The sequence below is a fragment of the Notolepis coatsorum genome (genome assembly GCF_963971535.1).
Source record: "Notolepis coatsorum genome assembly, chromosome: 16".
NCBI classification, from domain to species: Eukaryota; Metazoa; Chordata; class Actinopteri; order Aulopiformes; family Paralepididae; genus Notolepis; species Notolepis coatsorum.
The window spans coordinates 88,558,389-88,578,104 of record NC_140180.1 but is presented as its reverse complement, the minus strand read 5'-3'; the positions used below and the strand labels follow the sequence as shown (position 1 = coordinate 88,578,104).

Genomic DNA, 19,716 nt, shown 5'->3' with positions numbered 1-19,716 from the left:
ACGAATATTGATGGAACTTTCCTAGACTGTGGAAATAACGTTATTTGAACTCTTCATTTGGGCGGTGTTCCCCTTTAACTATAGATTTCGAGGAAAATGTGGGATTAACCCTTTCACTACCACACTACCAAGGGGTTAACCCTTTCACTGTGACAATACAGAAGGTTAACCTTTCACTATCACACTACAGACGGTTAACCTTCTGTAGTGTGGTAGTGAAAGTGTTAAACAACATTTCCCTGATACCGTATACAGATCGGCTCCTGGCTATGTTTAAGTGCTCTAAAATATCCAGGACCATTGGAGTTTTGGGTAAAACTAGGCACATTCTGAATCATAAAACATTGCAACATCGTGCACTTAAATGACCGTATTTGAACTATTGTGTGGAAGACTTAAGAGGGAAGGCACGACTTAGGAAGGAAAGCTCATTTGAAACAGCCTTGTCTCTGTACCACTCTTAAAATAATGTGTATTTCAGTCTGCGGGGTGACTGGGATGGATCTGACGAAGAGATCAAACAGAGCAACAGCATGCAGGGCATTCCCTAAACAATGATATCAGGGCGCTGCGTCACCGTGACAACGACGTGCCGGCACCACCATGTGTTAATGTTAATGTTTTTAAAGTAGGAGGTTATTTTTTTTCTTCTCCTTTCAGGGCAGCTCTGGCTGCAATTGTAGCTTACCACCACCGGTATGACTGTGTATGAACGAATAATGGACTCTGTGAAGCGCTCTGGGTCTCATGAAGAGCGCTATATAAATCCAAGTCATTATTATTATTAATACTTTTTTTCTCCCATCCCCAATTTTGCCGCTATGCCAATTCCCTTCCTGGTCGTGGTGCGCATAGCCCTACTGTCGGCCTGGGGAGGGTGTAGAACTACCACATGCCTCCTCTGATACATGTGGAGTCAGCCAGCCGCTTCTTTTCACCTGACAGTGAGGAGTTTCACTGGGGGAACGTAACGTGTGCAGAGGTTCACGCTATTTCCCCCAGATCCCCTCCCTGCTGAACAGGCGCCCCGACCGACCAGTAGGAGTCGCTGTTTGCAACGACCAGGACTCATACCCCGCCGGCGGCTTCCCACCCGCTAACACTGACAATGCAAATGATTATTATTGTGTTAGTAGGGACGACTGACCAAGCCGGAGGTACCGCTGACAGCTGGAATCGATCCCAGAGTCTCTGCAGTGATTTGATCAAAGTGCTCCTGAGCTCTTCCCTGGCCACCGCGAGCACATCGGCATGTTCTGTTCTACCCACTGAGTTGTTTAATGTTCGCTAACGCTCTACTACAAGCCCCGCACGTCAAACTTCCCGATTCAGTTGGGTGCGCCTGTTATCAACTTCACAGGTGCTCTCGGTTGCTGGGCATAGTTGAATAGCTTGTAGTAATAATAATAATGCAGGACCTGTCGCAGAGGTCTTTATTCGGCATGCAACGACACTCAATGTTTTAGCGGCACACACAGTGGTTCATTTTTAACACACACACACCGGAACACACGCGCATGCATTGTCTTTTAGGATCGCCGATGCGATACTCCTCTGCGCTTAACCCATCCCGTCGTCCTTCCCCCCAAGGGCAGCCGGGAGCAGACGAGGGCTGTGGCATGAGCCACGCCCGGGGACCATCCAAGTGCTCCTGCCCGATCTGTTGTTTTGCATGTTTTTCCATTGGAGGGGGGGGGGGGGACCCTTGCGAGCACGGGGAGAACATGCAAACTCCACACAGAAAGGCCTGGGAGATCACCCACCTGGGTACCTGGCATCGCGGAAACCTGGGCCCTCATTTATCAACAATGCATAGAAAGTGTTCTATTTGGGGCGGCTACGTGGCGTAGTGGGCAAGGCGCTCGCCACGAATGCGGAGACGCTGGGATCGCCTGTTCGATCCCAGCGCTCCACATTGCTTTCAGTTTAGCTGGTCGTTCATACTAATACACATTGGCCGTATTAGGGGGTGGGAAACTGATGGGTGGGGATCGGGCGTTGTGGACAGCGACTCCTACATGTCGGTTGGTGCGCCTGCGCAGTAGAATCAGGAAGTGTCGGAGGCAGCGTGAGCCTCCCACGCGTTACTCCTCGCCACTGAGAGATCGAGCTGCGCAGGTGAAAAGATGCGACTGCTGTTACCTCAAGTACCAGAGGGGACTTGTGCCATGTATGACTTAGTCCACATTGCAGCCGGCTTGTGGGAGGCAAGAAACAGCGTTCGTGACAGGGGAGGGTTGAATTGGATGATACAAAAATTGGGATGGGAGAAAATGTGTCTAATATGGCCGTCGCTTATCAATGACTTGTTTGCAATCAACATTGTCGAAACGGATTGTTTTTTAATCGGTTAATTTCCGTTTTATACCATTTTGAAAAACGCTCATTTTTTGAAAGTTTCAGAAAAAAATAAAGATTCTGTGATAAACGCCCTTTACTGGAATACACTGGAATACACAAAACACGTTGTCATTTTTCGGCCTATTTATGAATCGTTTTCAAATAAACGCTAGATTATCGATAGTATATGTGTACTTATGCACGCTATAGAAGCGGGCTGAAAATCGATTATCTTATTTCCTGATCGCACACAAACATATGGCACACGCTGATATATAGGTGAAAATAGCTCTGATTATCCCAAGACTGGTAAAATAGATTCCTTACCTAAGATCAGATGTTCTCCAAAAATATTATTCCAATTCCTGATCGCCGTTCCAAATATCGATCGCGTTTATTGATCCAACGCTGGGTACTGCAAACACATATTCTCTGCTGTTCTGGTGGTGGGCGATTACTTGGATCATCTCCGGTTACTTGTCTGACAAGTAAAATGTGGAAGCAGGACTTTTTTTTCTCCATGCGTTTCATTCAATCCAATCCAAAGGGGTGCAGTACCATCCAGAGAGACGATAGGGGGCGGTATTTTCCCTGTTCGAGTTCAGACAGATCCCCACTGGTAACGTGGGGCTAGATTGATGAAAAATGAATGGAAATCGATAATAAAAAAAATTACGATTAAAAACGAGATCTCTCGTCGGCTGGCACTCAACGGTTGGCATGAACTAACGAGAAATCTCGTTGTTGGCACTGAAAGTGTTAAGCACAGAATTTAGAATGTGTGTACGCACAGAAAAATCGGGATTTATCAACCGTGCGTACACAGGTTCTACGCACACTCCGTGTTGATAAATACCATTTGTTCTACGCTCCGCGCTCGTGCACGATTTTAAGTATTTGCATATAGAACCGCCCGTAATTAACCATATAAGGTAATGAAACACCCCCATGAAATGTGGAAAAGTGGACTAAACCGAGCGAACACGTGGGAGAAATACGCGACAGGCTGACAGACGTGTACACGCTACGGTGATGTCGGATATGATATCTATTAACTTAAAGACCATTGCTGCCTGGGCAGCGCAAACACTAATAAAGACCATTAACCACTGTTTGGCGTTGGTGTCATTAACACTTTCAGTGCCGGCCATAACGTTGATTAATGTCCTTGAGTGCCATCATCCACTTCAATGATAGCGTTAATCTACGCATAATCTATGTTTTAAATGATGGATATGTGTCTAATCTGCCCGTCGCTTATCAATGACTTGTTTGCAGTCAACATTGTCGAAACGGATTGTTTTTTAATCGGTTCATATCCTTTTTATAGCATTTCGAAAAGCTATTGTTTTCTCGAAAATGTCCGGAAAATAGAAAGATTCCCTCATAAACGGCATTTATTGGAATATTCTCGAATACACTAGACACGTTGTCATTTGTCGGCCTATTTATGAATAGTTTTCAAATAAACGCTAGATTATCGATAGTATATGTGTACTTATGCACGCTATAGAAGCGAGCTGAGAAATCGATTACCTCATTTCCTCAACATCACACACACACACACATATACACATACGGGACACGCTGTTATCTCAGTGAATACAGCTCTGATTATCCTAAAACTGGTAACATAGACTCCTTACCTTAGATCAGATGTTCTCCAAAAAGATTATTCCAATTCCTGATCGCCATTTCAAATATCGATCGCGTTTATTGATTGATTATTGGCTGCTGTAAATATATATTCCAGGCTGCTTTCCAACTCGCGATCACTTCCATGTTCATCAGATCCCTTGCCAGCATAGTGGAGCGAGGAGGCTCCCCCTCCACAGATCCACCAGTATAATCGAATGGCCTGCAGTTACACAGGGATAGACGATAGGGGCTCCTAGAGGGGCTGCTGTACCAACGGGAGACTCGGTTGATGAAACATGAATTCAGATCGCTAATAAAAAAATCAAACGACAATTTGCGTCGTCGGCACTCAACGGGGGGCATGAAAAGACGACATAACACGTCGCTGGCACTCAAAGTGTTAATAATAACCATGCTGGAATATGAATGACCTTTTTCGTTTCGTTCTTTTAAAGTTCGATTACCCAGGGATTAAAGTTCTCCATCAATTTGATTCCAAATCGCGACAGATTTTCCGTAAATGTTCTACCTGCATGGTTTAATATGATTTGTAGAGGCATACAATCTATTTTGATGTCGGTATTAGGTATAGCCTATATAAATTATATATGCATAGCCTACATTATGCAACAGTAATTTGCGCATAACGCAGCATGGCACAGACATGTCACACAGAGCCCCGCGAAGCATGCATACAGTAAACTAACTTGATCGTTAATATAACTGTTGTCCTTGTATCTTTACGCTTATGAAAACATTTAATAATATTTATAGGCTATATGCCCCCGTTTGGCCATAATAGCCTATTCTCAAATGGCCAAATCTCCTCGCTGACGGACCCATGTATAGCCTATATGTATCATATTCATATATATGTCTCCAAGGAATTGTGGGGCTCGGGGAAGAAAGGGAACCCCTGCTATAGCCTATCCTTTATAATGTTATATGCTATTTTATTTACAGTAGTCTATTTATGATTTGTTTCCATAGCCGGTCTCAGTTATGCTGTGGCTGAGATGGGTCGGGATTAATGAAGCTGATAGGAGACTGCTTCTCGGCTATACGAATTAAAGCCACGATTGAAAATAACGTACTTCCTTCTTGACAATAGCATATACTATAACAATAATACGAGAGCATACAAGAACAATGAATCTCACTGCCATGTAGCCTATGCCATGTATAGCCTGCCTATGTGATCCATAAAAACGCGAACTTGAATTCCATCATCATATTTATATGTTGTGTCTGTCCACTATGTTTGTTACTTTGTTATTTTTCCCCCCTATGTAAAGCGACCTTGGGTCTCTTGAAAGGCGCTATATAAAATGAAGCTATTATTATTATTATTATTATTATTATTATTATTATTATTATTATTATTATTATTATTATTATTATTATTATTATTATTATTATTATTATTATTATTATTATTTATTATTATTATTATTATTATTATTATTATTATTATTATTATTATTATTATTATCACGTCTGTGCGGGAGCTCACAAATAGACTGTGTTAGTCTCAGTGAAGTTTCAACGGAGGTAATCTATTCTAACCAACAAATTGAAGTAGAAAGCATTTCGTTGTGACTAATCTTATTTGGAAACATGACACACAAAATAATAGTATTTCGCTTTTTATTTTAAACAATATTTAATCGCGTTTGGAGGTGGGTGTTCTGCGTCTGCCTGCCCCCCCCCATGCCAAACAAGCAGGCCAACCTCTTGTTCGCGCGTGAGCCCGTTATAATTACACTGTCGCTGTTTTACAATTAACTATAATGAATTACGGGTCATACAGAACACTCCGGTGTTGAAACGAATGCACGGAAGCTTATTTCCGCGTTGTAGTCTTCATATTCTACCGCTGGGCGCCAGGCACGCATGCTCTGAGCTGTGCGTATATATACGCACAAAGTCAAGCACACGTTCAAAATGATAAGTCCCACACTTTGCTTAGAAATTATCGTACACACGGGTTACGCACATATCTGTGCGTAGTGCGTACGTACGCACCATTGATAAATGAGGGCCCTGGTCCCCAAGCGGGAATCGAAGCATGGACCTTCTTGCTGTGAGGCGACAGTGTTACCACTACGCCACTGTGCCGCCACGGTGTAGTAGAGTAATATAGTAACATTAACAAAAAATAAACAATACAGTGATTTTCACAAGGGTAATGACCGTTGCCTACTGACTTTCAAGTTTCATGGAGCATATTTTCAACCCTTTTCAACATCAATGGCAGTGTGAAAGGTAGGCTGAGATCTACCAAAACATACTCTTTATACACCTATGCCCACAAGATGTGATAAAGAGACAATCCGGTAATAGCAAGAGAAGTCTAAATTAGGACCGGTCCAGTCCTTTAAGTGAGGGGACCTACCCCTCCAGCTCAGGGCGGCGTCCCCCCCGCTCTGACAGGTGGAGAAGGGCGAGTCGGCCAGCCGCGTGGTCAAGCCCTGGAGCAGCATGATGTAGAGCACCGACTGGATCTGTCTGGGAAGCAGCAACAACACAGACACACGTTATCTAAATGTGACATTATACCAGGCGAATCAGTAAAAGTACCAGGTGAATCAGTAAAAGTACCGGGTGAATCAGTAAATGTACCAGGTGAATCAGTAAAAGTACCGGGTGAATCAGTAAAAGTACCAGGTGAATCAGTAAAAGTACCGGGTGAATCAGTAAAAGTAATGTCGATTGGTACGCCTACATCTTCTACACCTGTGAAGGAACACCAGGAACCGGTTGCATTAAAGCTCTGAATATTCACCATGTTATTAGATAGGGATGTCCCTATAATACTTGTAGTTGTATTATCTGCGAGACATCGCCACCACGCAACAAGTCAAAATGCTCGCTATCTGCAAACAGCTCCACTGTCTGTGTGTACTCGAGTAGCCTCCAGCTACGGCCAGGATTCTCCGGCGCTGCAGCTGGACCCTATTGGTATAAATCACATTCAGCATGCCCTCAGCTCGAATACGCATCGAATCAATGTTATAAGACATTGATATCAGGAGCTATCTGTAGCTACTGCTAGCCGGCTAGATAACGTTAAGACAACGCCTCAGTGAACTATTTAGTTTAGAGTTAACGTGAGCTAACGTGAGCTACCGAGTCAACGGAGGTAACTTATCATGCACTCGACTATTGCTGGAGCATTTGTTGATATCAGCAGCTATCAGTAGCCAGCTAGATGATTGATTGATTGATTGAAAAGTTTATTAACAGATTGCAGAATGGGTACAGTACAGTACAGCTCAATACATACAATTGTTAAGGGGATGCAGACCAGAGAAAGACTTTCGTCTTGTTTACATCAGGGTCCCCCATTTTCAATTCATCATAACATATATGACATACATGACATACAGATAGACAGTACTGCTACATCTATACATTTATGACATATCAGATTTGCAAATACAGTACTGTTTGTGATACAAAAGTGTCCAGAAAAGGAGTGTATATACATTTGGCGTAGAAACTGTACATTGGAGGAGGTTGGTTGGGTGGGGTGGGGTTGGGTGGGTTGGGTGAGGGCTGTACATTGGAGGTGGGGGGGGGGGGGGGGGGGGGGGGGTTGGGTAGGACACACACACACATTTTACACTGTACATTGGAATATTGACAAAGCCTTACTTGGTCATTTACTGTACAACTAGGTTAGGACATTTGTAGGGGCCAGTTTCGAATTGCAGTCTCACGTAGGTGTTTTTTGAGAGTGTTTTTGAAAGTGGGTAGTGATTCACATTCCTTTACAGCTTTAGGCAGGGCGTTCCACATTGATGTGGCATAATTGCGAAACGTGTTTAGTCCCTTGTTTGAGCCGAATCTGGGTTTTACATGATTTGTTTACCTCTGGTGTTGTGATCGTGGTATTCACTGACCTTTGGGAAGTATTTTGACATGTACATGGGTACCTTGGTCGCGTAGTGTATCTTGTAGACCAGGCCCATTGCAAGTTGCTGTACTCTGTCGTCTACTCTAAGCCATCCTAGGTTGTCAAAGTGGGCAGGGGTGAGGTGGGTTCTAGGAGTCAGGTCAAGTAGTAGTCTGACTAGCTTGTTTTGAGATGTTTGTAATTTGTTTTTTAGTGCCTTTGAGGTGCTTTGGTACCATGAGGTGCAAGCATAGTCATAGTACCCTTGAATGAGTGCTCCTGCTAGAGTCTTCAGGGTATTCTTGTTTACCAGAGAGGAGATCCGGTACAAGAATCGCGTTCGTTGGTTGACTTTTTTTATTACATTGGATGCCATTTTGTCACAGGAAAGATTAGCCTCTAGGATGGAACCCAGGTAGGTAATTTCATCTTTCCCTGTGATAATATTGTCACCCACTGTAACCGAGAAGCCGTCGGTCTTGCTGAGTTTGTTATTTGAACCGAAGAGAATGGACTCTGTTTTGCCCATGTGTAATGATAGTTTGTTGTCGGCGAGCCATATGCAGATTTTGCCTAGTTCCGAGCTGAGGGCTTTTTCAACCTGTAACTTGTTCTTGTCAGAGACCAGCAGGGCTGAGTCGTCCGCAAACAGGAACAAGTTGCAGTCACAAGCTGACGACATGTCATTTGCATAAATTAGGAATAGTAGCGGTCCTAGTATGCTTCCTTGTGGAACACCACAGCTCACTGTGAGGGGGGGGGATAGGGTACGGTTTACTTCCACCATCTGTTCCCTCCCCTCCAGGTAGGATTGTATCCAGCTCACTGATAAACTATCAAAACCAATTGCTTTTAGCTTGTCAATCAGAATGGTGTGATTGACAGTGTCGAAGGCCTTTTGTAGGTCCAGCATGACCATGCCGCAGTATTTGCCCGCGTCCACCTCTTGTTTGATGTGGTCGTTCAAGTAGAGAAGGCATGTGTCAGTGGAGTGGGATGTTCTGAAGCCAGAAGGCACGTTAGACAATGCCTCATGTAGTCACTGGGTCATTTAGTTTAAACAGTAACGTTAGCTCGGTAGGTAGCCAACGTTAGCTCACGTCGCATGCACCAGACTATAGCAGACTGCGAGGCATAGGAGCCTCTTGTTTACATGAGTGCGGGAGGGGCTGGGGAGGAGGAGGGGCCGTACGCTGCAGGCAGCTGTGTGTCTGAGAGAGAAGTCAGCAGTGAGATCTCCGCTAAGAATTGGATCATGTTTTTCGATCGGGTTTGACGATCGGCGAAAATAAAGCATTATCACCGATCACCGATCACCGATCTCATATTTATACTGAATATCGGCCGATACCGATCGCTGGCCGATCGATCGGGGCAGCCCTGTTATTAGAGAGTAATTAAGCGTAATTAACGTTTAGGATTATTGTTAAATTATACTTTTTTCAGCTGCTATACCGAAACAATGAATGCTGCGAGAAACCGGGAGAATGGGCGCTGTTTTCTCTCTACTAACTAGGTTTTATTTAGAGGAATGTATAACTCAAATCTACCGCTCCCAGCGCCACCACACGTCCAGATCAGGAGAACGACAGGCGTGTTTGTACTTTGTAGCAACACAAACCAGCCATGTCAAACTTTGATACATTTTGTTATTGTGTAATCTGACTGTAAGTATGGGGGGGAAGCTCTAATGGAAAGTTTGACTGGGAACCATATAGAATAGAATAGAAGTACTTCATTGATCCCAAGGGAAATTCAGCACTACAGATCGCTCACAATAAATATTTCGGTAGTCAAAAATCTAAAATCACAAATAAGAATAAAAATACAGTCAGGGATATACATTCTAAAATATGTATACATTCTAAAATATACAGTAATAAATGTAAAAAATTTCAAATGTAAAAGTAAAAGGTCATAACTAACTATACATATAACTACCGGTATATATATATAGTGTGCCTACAAATTCGTTGTGAGGCCGGTTGGATGTACTGCCAAATTCTCTGAAACGAATTTGGAGACGGCTTATTGTAGAGAAATGAACATTCAATTCACGGGAAACAGCTCTGGTGGACATTCATGCCAATTGCACGCTCCCTCAAAACTTGCGACATCTGTGGCATTGTGCTGTGTGATAAAAATGCACATTTTAGAGCGGCCTTTCATTGTGACCAGCCTAAGGCACACCTGTCTAATCAGCATCTTGATATGCCACACCTGTCAGGTGGATGGATTATCTCGGCAAAGGAGAAGTGCTCACTAACATAGATTTAAACAAGTTTGAGAACAAATTCTGAGAGAAATAGGCCTTTTGTGTACATAGAAAAAGTCTTAGATCTTTGATTTCAACTCGTAACAAATTGGAGCAAAAACAAAAGTGTTGCGTTTATATTTTTGTTCGGTATATGTATATATCATTGTAGTACAGGTAGTAATACCCTGATATGAAGATGAGACCGGCTGACGTGGCCTCTCCGACCGGGTAGGAGCACTCCACCGACAGCTCCATGGCGATGGGATAGATGGAGAAACCGAAGAGGCCGAAGACGGAGCACACGGCGGCGATGGCTGCTCTCTGCTCGCGCATCTGAGAGACCTGGCGGAGGAAGCAGACGCAGATGAAATGGTGGCATAATAAAGGATATATATATATATATATATATATATATTATATATATATATATATATATATATATATATATATATATATATATATATATATATATATATATATACTTGAACTGTTAACCCTTTCACTACCACACTACAGAAGGTTAACCCTTTCACTACCACACTACAGAAGGTTAACCTTTCACTACCACACTACATAAGGTTAACATTTCACTACCACACTACAGAAGGTTAACCTTTCACTACCACACTACAAAGCATTAACCCTTTCACTACCACACTACAGAAGGTTAACCTTTCACTACCACACTACAGAAGGTTAACCTTTAACTACCACACTACAGAAGGTTAACCTTTAACTACCACACTACATAAGGTTAACCTTTCACTACCACACTACATAAGGTTAACCTTTCACTACCACACTACAGAAGGTTAACCTTTCACTACCACACTACAAAGCATTAACCCTTTCACTACCACACTACAGAAGATTAACCTTTCACTACCACACTACAGAAGGTTAACCTTTCACTACCACACTACCAAATGGTTAACCCTTTCATTACCACACTACAGAAGGTTAACCGTTCACTACCACACTACCAAATGGTTAACCCTTTCACTACCACACTACAGAAGGTTAACCCTTTCACTACCACACTACAGAAGGTTAACCTTTCAATTATGCCACATCAATGTCAATTATGCCACATCAATGTGGAACGCCCTACCTAAAGCTGTAAAGGAATGTGAATCACTACCCACCTTCAAAAACACTCTCAAAAAACACCTACGTGAGACTGCAATTCGAAACTGGCCCCTACAAATGTCCTAACCTAGTTGTACAGTAAATGACCAAGTAAGGCTTTGTCAATATTCCAATGTACAGTGTAAAATGTGTGTGTGTCCCCTTCCCAACCCCCCCCCCCCCCCCCCCCCCCCCACCTCCAATGTACAGCCCTCACCCAACCCACCCAACCCCACCCCACCCAACCAACCTCCTCCAATGTACAGTTTATATGCCAAATGTATATACACTCCTTTTCTGGACACTTTTGTATCACAAACAGTACTGTATTTGCAAATCTGATATGTCATAAATGTATAGATGTAGCAGTACTGTCTATCTGTATGTCATGTATGTCATATATGTTATGATGAATTGAAAATGGGGGACCCTGATGTAAACAAGACGAAAGTCTTTCTCTGGTCTGCATCCCCTTAACAATTGTATGTATTGAGCTGTACTGTACTGTACCCATTCTGCAATCTGTTAATAAACTTTTCAATCAATCAATCAATTTCACTACCACACTACAGCAGCTTAACCTTTCACTACCACACTACAAAGCATTAACCCTTTCACTACCACACTACAGAAGGTTAACCTTTCACTACCACACTACAGAAGGTTAACCTTTCACTACCACACTACAGAAGGTTAACCTTTCACTACCACACTACCAAATGGTTAACCCTTTCATTACCACACTACAGAAGGTTAACCTTTCACTACCACACTACAGAAGGTTAACCGTTCACTACCACACTACCAAATGGTTAACCCTTTCACTACCACACTACAGAAGGTTAACCCTTTCACTACCACACTACAGCAGGTTAACCTTTCACTACCACACTACAAAGCATTAACCCTTTCACTACCACACTACAGAAGGTTAACCTTTCACTACCACACACTACAGAAGGTTAACCTTTCACTACCACACTACAGAAGGTTAACCTTTCACTACCACACTACCAAATGGTTAACCCTTTCATTACCACACTACAGGTTAACCTTTCACTACCACACTACAGAAGGTTAACCGTTCACTACCACACTACAGAAGGTTAACCGTTCACTACCACACTACAGAAGGTTAACCCTTTCACTACCACACTACAGAAGGTTAACCCTTTCACTACCACACTACAGAAGGTTAACCTTTCACTACCACACTACAGCAGGTTAACCTTTCACTACCACACTACAAAGCATTAACCCTTTCACTACCACACTACAGAAGGTTAACCTTTCACTACCACACACTACAGAAGGTTAACCTTTCACTACCACACTACAGAAGGTTAACCTTTCACTACCACACTACCAAATGGTTAAAGATGTCTGAAGTGGACTTTTATTTCCTTCTCCCTCCTTGAGTGCCTACACTTCCAGACTTGAGTGCTTAATAAATCCAATCCATTATCACCCGTCACCATGGCAACACAACGGACGCGCTGGTGAAAGCATTACATGTTTTACATCACATAGGGGGCTCGGGAGGTAGAGCGGCCGTCTGGTGATCAGAAGGTTCCCGTTTCGATTTCCCGCTCCTCCCGGGCAGCGCGTCGAAATGTCCTTGAGCAAGACACTTAACCCCTAACTGCTCCCGATGAGCAGGTTGGCACCTTGCATGGTTGCCTCTGCCGTGAATGTGTGAGTGAATGGGGGAATGTGAGGCACAAAAATTGTAAAGTGCTTTGGATAAAAGCGCTATATAAAATGCACCATTTACATGTGAAACTAGAAGAATGCACTCAGTAGAGTGAAGACCTTCTGCCAAGACTTAAAGGGGCACTTAAAAAAAATAAACAATGCTGATTTATTTTGCACATAATCTCACACACGTCCAAAAACCCTAAACAGTTTTGCACACACTCATTTAGTTTGACAGTTATTGAGAGTAAATGATGAAGAGTGTTTGGATGTGTGTGAGATTATGTGCAAAATAAATCAGCATTGTTTTTTTAAAGTGAAGTGCCCCTTTAACATCAGAACGTCAAACCGCAGACATGGTTCTGAAGGACACATATTCTCTGGCTGCTCCCTAGTCTCCAGTCTTTGCTGCAGCTCTAGGTAAATGAATGGACTATAAATAGATCGCTCCTAGCTTCATCTGTGGTCCATGCAGCTGTGGTCCAGTGAACAAGGCCTTCTAATGTACATTTCTCTCTCTGATAAGGCAGGGGATTATTATAAAAAAAAATTACCTCACAGTTTAAAACACACACATGCACTGTTCACATTGTCCTGAATACTGGCTTTTTGTGTGCTCAGTATTCTGTGATAAAAACACCAGACAATAAACAGACAGAAAATAGGAATCAGACATTAGTATGTGTTCCGGGCCCCATATACCTGTGCTGCAAAAAGAAAGGCTTTGACGGGACAGGGGCACTTGTCCAAAAAGAGAACTCAACAATTCTCTCCTACTAAGGGGAAAAAAAGGCTATTTGGTCAAAAATGTGTTTTCATTATTGTTAAATAGAAACCATATCTTATCAGCAAAATAGATATTACATCTCTATTATGCTGTGTTTGCAAGAAAATATAAAATGTAGGTAAAAAAAGAAAAAGTGGTTTGTTTCTCACTCTATTTTCCCATGTAGGGCAGAGATATCATCCTACAAGCTTGTTTATTGAAAACCGACGCAGAGAGCAGCATGCATGGAGACCGGAGAGCAGCGGGCGTTCTCACCACGGCGAAGGCGATGCCTGCCAGGGCGGTGAGGCTCATGTTGATCTTGATGGCCTCTGTGAACTTCTTGGTCTTGTCCACGTACAGTCCCAGGATGCCGGCTCCCACGATGCCGAACACGATGAAGAGCGCGCCGCACAGGCCAGCGAAGTCCTGCCATGGGGGGAGAGGACGGAGAGGTTTAATGGTCAGCGAGCTTTAAAAGAATCTCAGTAACTTATATGTAGGGGTTGGGAATCACTAGAGGCCCCATGGTACGATATTATCACCATATTAGAGTCATGATATTGTAATATTGCGATATATTGTGATATATGGCGATATCTTGTGCTATGCTGTGCTATATATTGTGATATATTGTGCTATATATTGTGATATAATTTGCGATCTATTGTGATATATTGCGATATGTTGTGATATATTGTGCTATATTGTGATATATTGTGATATATTGCAATATATTGTGCTATATTGTGCTATATTGTGATATATTGTGATATATTGCTATATATTGTGATATATTGCTATATATTGTGATATATTAGCTTTTTTGAATATATTGCAAATTATATCCCCAATGGAAAACGTTGTCAACATATGCAATAAAATATATATACATCATCTGTTTTAATAAGATACAATTTTCAGTCTGTTCACCTCATTCCAATCATTTTCCCATCCCTAATGGAAGAGAGACAGAAGGAGCTCTGTGCACCTGATCTCACAGGTATTTCTAACCAGAGGTTTTACACAGAGTGTTTGCAACGCCCAATTTCCCTCCATGTTGGAGGAGACAACGGTCGCTATTTTGCAAAGCAATGTGTTGATAAATGAGAAATATAACAACAACAATGTAATAAATTGGGCGTTTCATTACTGGATATTGTGTGTAAAAGAAAAAGAGAGAGAGAGGGGGAAAAAAGTACTACATGCAAAGAGACTGATTCAAGTCAAGTCAAGTCAAGAGTTTTATTTGTCACGGCATACAAGCATACAGTGAAATGCGGGGGGTCTTGCCCGCAACGATTGTGCAATAATACAATAATGCAATAATACAATAATAAGAATCCAATAGGATGAGAATAAGACATTTGTGCAATAATACAAGTAATAAGAATAAGACATAACAGGTATATGTACATGAAGTTTACAAAAAGCATGGTAAGACATGCTAAGGTCCTGCGATAGTTAGCTACGGATGAGGCACTGGGTCTTATGTACACTACTATACAATGCTATACTATACAATCTACAGTTATACTATGTGTCCTTATGCTATCTTGCTATAGCCATCTATTTACTATACAAGAACCACTCCTGTTCTTGTTTTTAAAGTGACCTTTCATTGTGTTTGATTGATTGATTGATTGAAAACTTTATTAACAGATTGCAGAATGGGTAAAGTGTAAAGTGACCATGAGTGTGAGTGTGAGCGTGTGCAGCATGTGTGTGTGTGTGTGTTCATGCTAAAGTGACTGCTAGTGTGTGAGCGTATACAGTGTGTGTGTTATGTGTGTGCTCATGTGTGCTTGTGTGTGGAGAGTTCAGTGTTCAAGACTCTGATGGCCTGGGGGAAGAAGCTGAGCCGAAGTCTCTTTGTCCTAGTTGCTGGTGTTCGCAGGCGTTTGCCTGACCGCAGCAGCTTGAACAGGCTGTTGTTGAGGTGGTGAGGGTCTTTCATTATTCTGCAGGCTCTGGATTTGCACCTCTTGTTATATAAGACCTGCAGGGGTGGTAGTGCAATACCCGTAGTACGCTCAGCTGAGCGCACCACTCTCTGTAGGGCCTTCTTGTCCTGTGCCGTGCTGTTTCCATACCAGGCAGTGATGTTTCCAGTCAAGATGCTCTCTACAGCTCCGGAGTAGAAGAACTGGAGTATCTTCCCTGATACTCTGAACTTTCTTAACTGTCTCAGGTGGTAGAGGCGCTGCTTCGCCTTCTTTACGACTGAGTCTATGTGTGTTGTCCATGTCAGATCCTCTGAGATGTGGACCCCCAGGTACTTGAAGCTGCTCACCCTGTCCACGGTAGCCCCGTTTATCCTCAGTGGTGTGTGTGTCCCCTGCTGTGTTCTCCTAAAATCCACGATCAGCTCCTTGGTTTTACCAATGTTCAGGCGCAGGCTGTTACGCGTCCTGGCACCAGTGTTCTAGTACCTCAACCTCCTCCCGGTAGGCCTTCTCGTCGTTGTCAGAGATCAGCCCCACCACCACTGTGTCGTCCGCAAACTTCACTATGGAGTTGGAGCTGAACTTGGCCACACAATCATGTGTGTATAGTGAATACTGATACAATGTTTACCAAACTGGCTGCTCTGCAATCAGTGACACACAAAAATAAAACCAATAACACCATGTAAAAAGTTATATTTAGACGTTGCAGGAATAGATTGGAGGAAGGTATTTTTCTCATGATATACCTGATGATCTGTGATGACAGTTTCCACCCCCAGGCAGTCAGACTCATGAACAAATAACACTAACAGCCTGTGTGGTGGAATATATTATCATGTCATTATGGATCTGTGTTGAGATATCGTTTTATCATTTTACAGCTTGACTGGTTCACTGTGGCCAGCTATGTAATGTAATCCGGTAATCTCCCCAGCCAGCCAGAGCAAGGTTGTTATTACTTCCCGTAGCTGGGAACCATTTTTATTTACTTTCATCATCTGATGTATAATGTTACGTCTTGCAAGTGTGTATTAAACTATGTTCTGCCATATAGCCCATAAGCCACATAGCTTGTGGGAACTGCTGTTTTCCTTTTAAGACAGCCAACACCATCCTTGTTATTTTCCAGCCTCCTACGTCATATTCATGTATTAATTGTATATTCAACCAGACTTCGTTCTCACTTCTCCGTCAGACATCTGTGTGTACACTGTCTCTGATTATGAACTGAGCATTTCCTTGTATGGCCATATGAGGGAATAAATCTATTTCATTTTTATTCAACTTTGGACTCAGAAAATTGTTATTTGCTCACATTATATTATAAACTTCCACCACACCTGCTACCTGCCTGTGACTGTGGTATTACAATCTAGTGCTATTCTATCACTGTTTCTGCTGCTGATTTGCACACACTACACCCATGCAGTGGTTGTTATGTTAAAGTGTAGAGCTATTTTATCATTGATTCTGCTGCAGCTTTGCACTCATTACATCCACACTGTGATTTTTACACTGCGGTTATTGTATTGTAAATTGGTGCTATTCTATCATAGTTCATGCTGCTATTTTATGCTGTTTCTATTGCTTTGCTATTTTATTGACGATGCATCCATCCGTCCATTCATCTATCCATAAATCCACCCACCCATCCTTCCATCCTTCTATCCATCCCTCCACCCATCCTTCCATCCATCCCGCCATTCATCCTTCCATCCATCCCTCCACCCATCTTTCCATCCATCCATCCCCCCACCCACCCATCCTTCCATCCTTCTATCCATCCCCCACCCATCCCTCCACACACTCATCCTTCCATCCCCCCACTCGTCCTTCCATCCCCCACCCATCCCTCCACACACTCATCCTTCCATCCCCCACCCATCCCTCCACACACTCATCCTTCCATCCCCCCACTCATCCTTCCATCCCCCACCCATCCTTCCATCCATCCACCCCCCCACCCACCCCCCACTTATCTTTCAATCCATCCCCCCCCCCACCCACCCATCTTTCCATCCACCCACCCATCCATCCATCCATCCATCCTTATATCCACCCACCCATCCTTCTATCCTTCATCTTTCTTTTCTGTTCTCCCAACTGTTATCTAACAGGCTGTTATGCTACCTGGCTAGCTACCTGTACCCAGCATGTCATTCAGCAGTTAATAGGGTCCCCTCTCAATACACCACACAGGGTAGGTGCTGGTAAAAACAAGGGGAAATATATTTTTGAGACGAAACGATATTTGCATAAATGATTAAGATTCTTTATAATTGAACGATTATTCAAATATTAGAAAATCGATGCCCTAACCCAGTGGGGCCCAACCAGTCGATCGCGATCGACAGGTAGATCGCGAGTTGATTTCAAGTAGATCTTGATTAATAAAATTCGATTATTAAAAAAAAAAAAAAAAAAAAAAATCTTTTTTTTTTCTTTTTGCTAAATCAACTCTTCCTCTCCTTGTTAACTACAACAAGCAATGCTGTTTGTTATTTAAGATAAGGTCAGACTCGGCACTGACAGATTTGTGTTCATTATGCTGCTTTTATAAAGCCTCAAATGACGGCTTACAATATACAATTTTGGCTGGTAGCTCTCGGGCTAGGTGGTAAATAAAAAAGTAGATCTTGGTTCAAAAAAGGTTGGACACCCCTGCCCTAACCTAACACATTCATCCGTCCAGCCATCCACCCATTAATGTATCCATCCATTGACTGTGTGCTTACATTAGTATATCCTCTAACGCAGAGTATCTGCTCCAGCAGCGTGGAGAAGCAGGTGAACAGGGCGATGCCCGAGCCGAAGCAGAGCAGCAGGATGAGGTAGGCCTTGTTCTTCAGTAGCTACAGAGGACACAGGAAAACACAGACACACAGCTTACTGATATGGAGGAAAATGTCAACAAAAGTAGTACAAGATTTAACCACGCAAAGCAACTTTAAACACCATTTCCAAAAAACTGTAATCAACACAGGATATAGACTGAAGGATATAGGCTATGATTATGCTTGTTGCTTCTTTAGTACAGTAGGTTACGTATTCACGTCACAGAAATTGTATTGATTCAGCCCTTATCCCGTGGCAGTCCATTGTTTAAAAAATTATGAGCGAAGCTTCTCTTTTAAAGCCTCATTTGCTAATACTGTGCAGGTGGTGGAAGGAAAGCCGGTGAGACTTTTGAAAGCGGTTCCCCAGGTGGCAGCTTGGCTGCAAAGCTCACGTCTGGCCTGCAGGGTGCGTACTGCACGGCTCACGCCTGGCCTGCAGGGTGCGTACTGCACGGCTCACGCCTGGCCTGCAGGGTGTGTACTGCACGGCTCACGCCTGGCCTGCAGGGTGCGTATTGCACGGCTCACGCCTGGCCTGCAGGGTGCGTACTGCACGGCTCACGCCTGGCCTGCAGGGTGCGTACTGCACAGCTCACGTCTGGCCTGCAGGGGGCGTACTGCACAGCTCACGTCTGGCCTGCAGGGTGCGTACTGCACAGCTCACGTCTGGCCTGCAGGGGGCGTACTGCACAGCTCACGTCTGGCCTGCAGGGTGCGTACTGCACAGCTCACGTCTGGCCTGCAGGGTGTGTACTGCACAGCTCACGTCTGGCCTGCAGGGTGCGTACTGCACAGCTCACGTCTGGCCTGCAGGGGGCGTACTGCACAGCTCACGTCTGGCCTGCAGGGTGCGTACTGCACAGCTCACATCTGGCCTGCAGGGTGTGTACTGCACAGCTCACGTCTGGCCTGCAGGGTGCGTACTGCACAGCTCACGTCTGGCCTGCAGGGTGCGTACGGCACAGCTCACGTCTGGCCTGCAGGGGGCGTACTGCACAGCTCACGTCTTGAGAATACATTCCCACAATGTAAGTGAAGATGTGGCCATTGGTTTACACTACATTTGTGTTCTTTTGAAAATCAACATGTGTCCTTGTATACGGTCTAATTTAAAATATACCATTATTATTATTTTTTTATATTGATCTTTTTTCCCCCTCCTTTTTCCTCCGATTTTCTCCCATCCCAATGTTAGTCGTTATGCCAAT

At 43.4% G+C, this 19,716-nt stretch overlaps 1 protein-coding gene across 1 annotated transcript in view; it reads right to left on the bottom strand.

Annotated features, from left to right (window-relative positions):
• The window catches only part of slc49a3 (solute carrier family 49 member 3), a 96,595-nt gene that overhangs the window by 4,718 nt on the left and 72,161 nt on the right, over nt 1-19,716 (bottom strand). Inside the window, exons 6-9 of the mRNA XM_084331756.1 lie at nt 18,407-18,523; nt 13,999-14,151; nt 10,318-10,475; nt 6,374-6,486 (exon numbers count right to left, since the gene is read on the bottom strand). Coding sequence (XP_084187882.1) covers nt 6,374-6,486; nt 10,318-10,475; nt 13,999-14,151; nt 18,407-18,523 — 541 coding nt within the window. The remainder of the gene's footprint in view (nt 1-6,373; nt 6,487-10,317; nt 10,476-13,998; nt 14,152-18,406; nt 18,524-19,716) is intronic.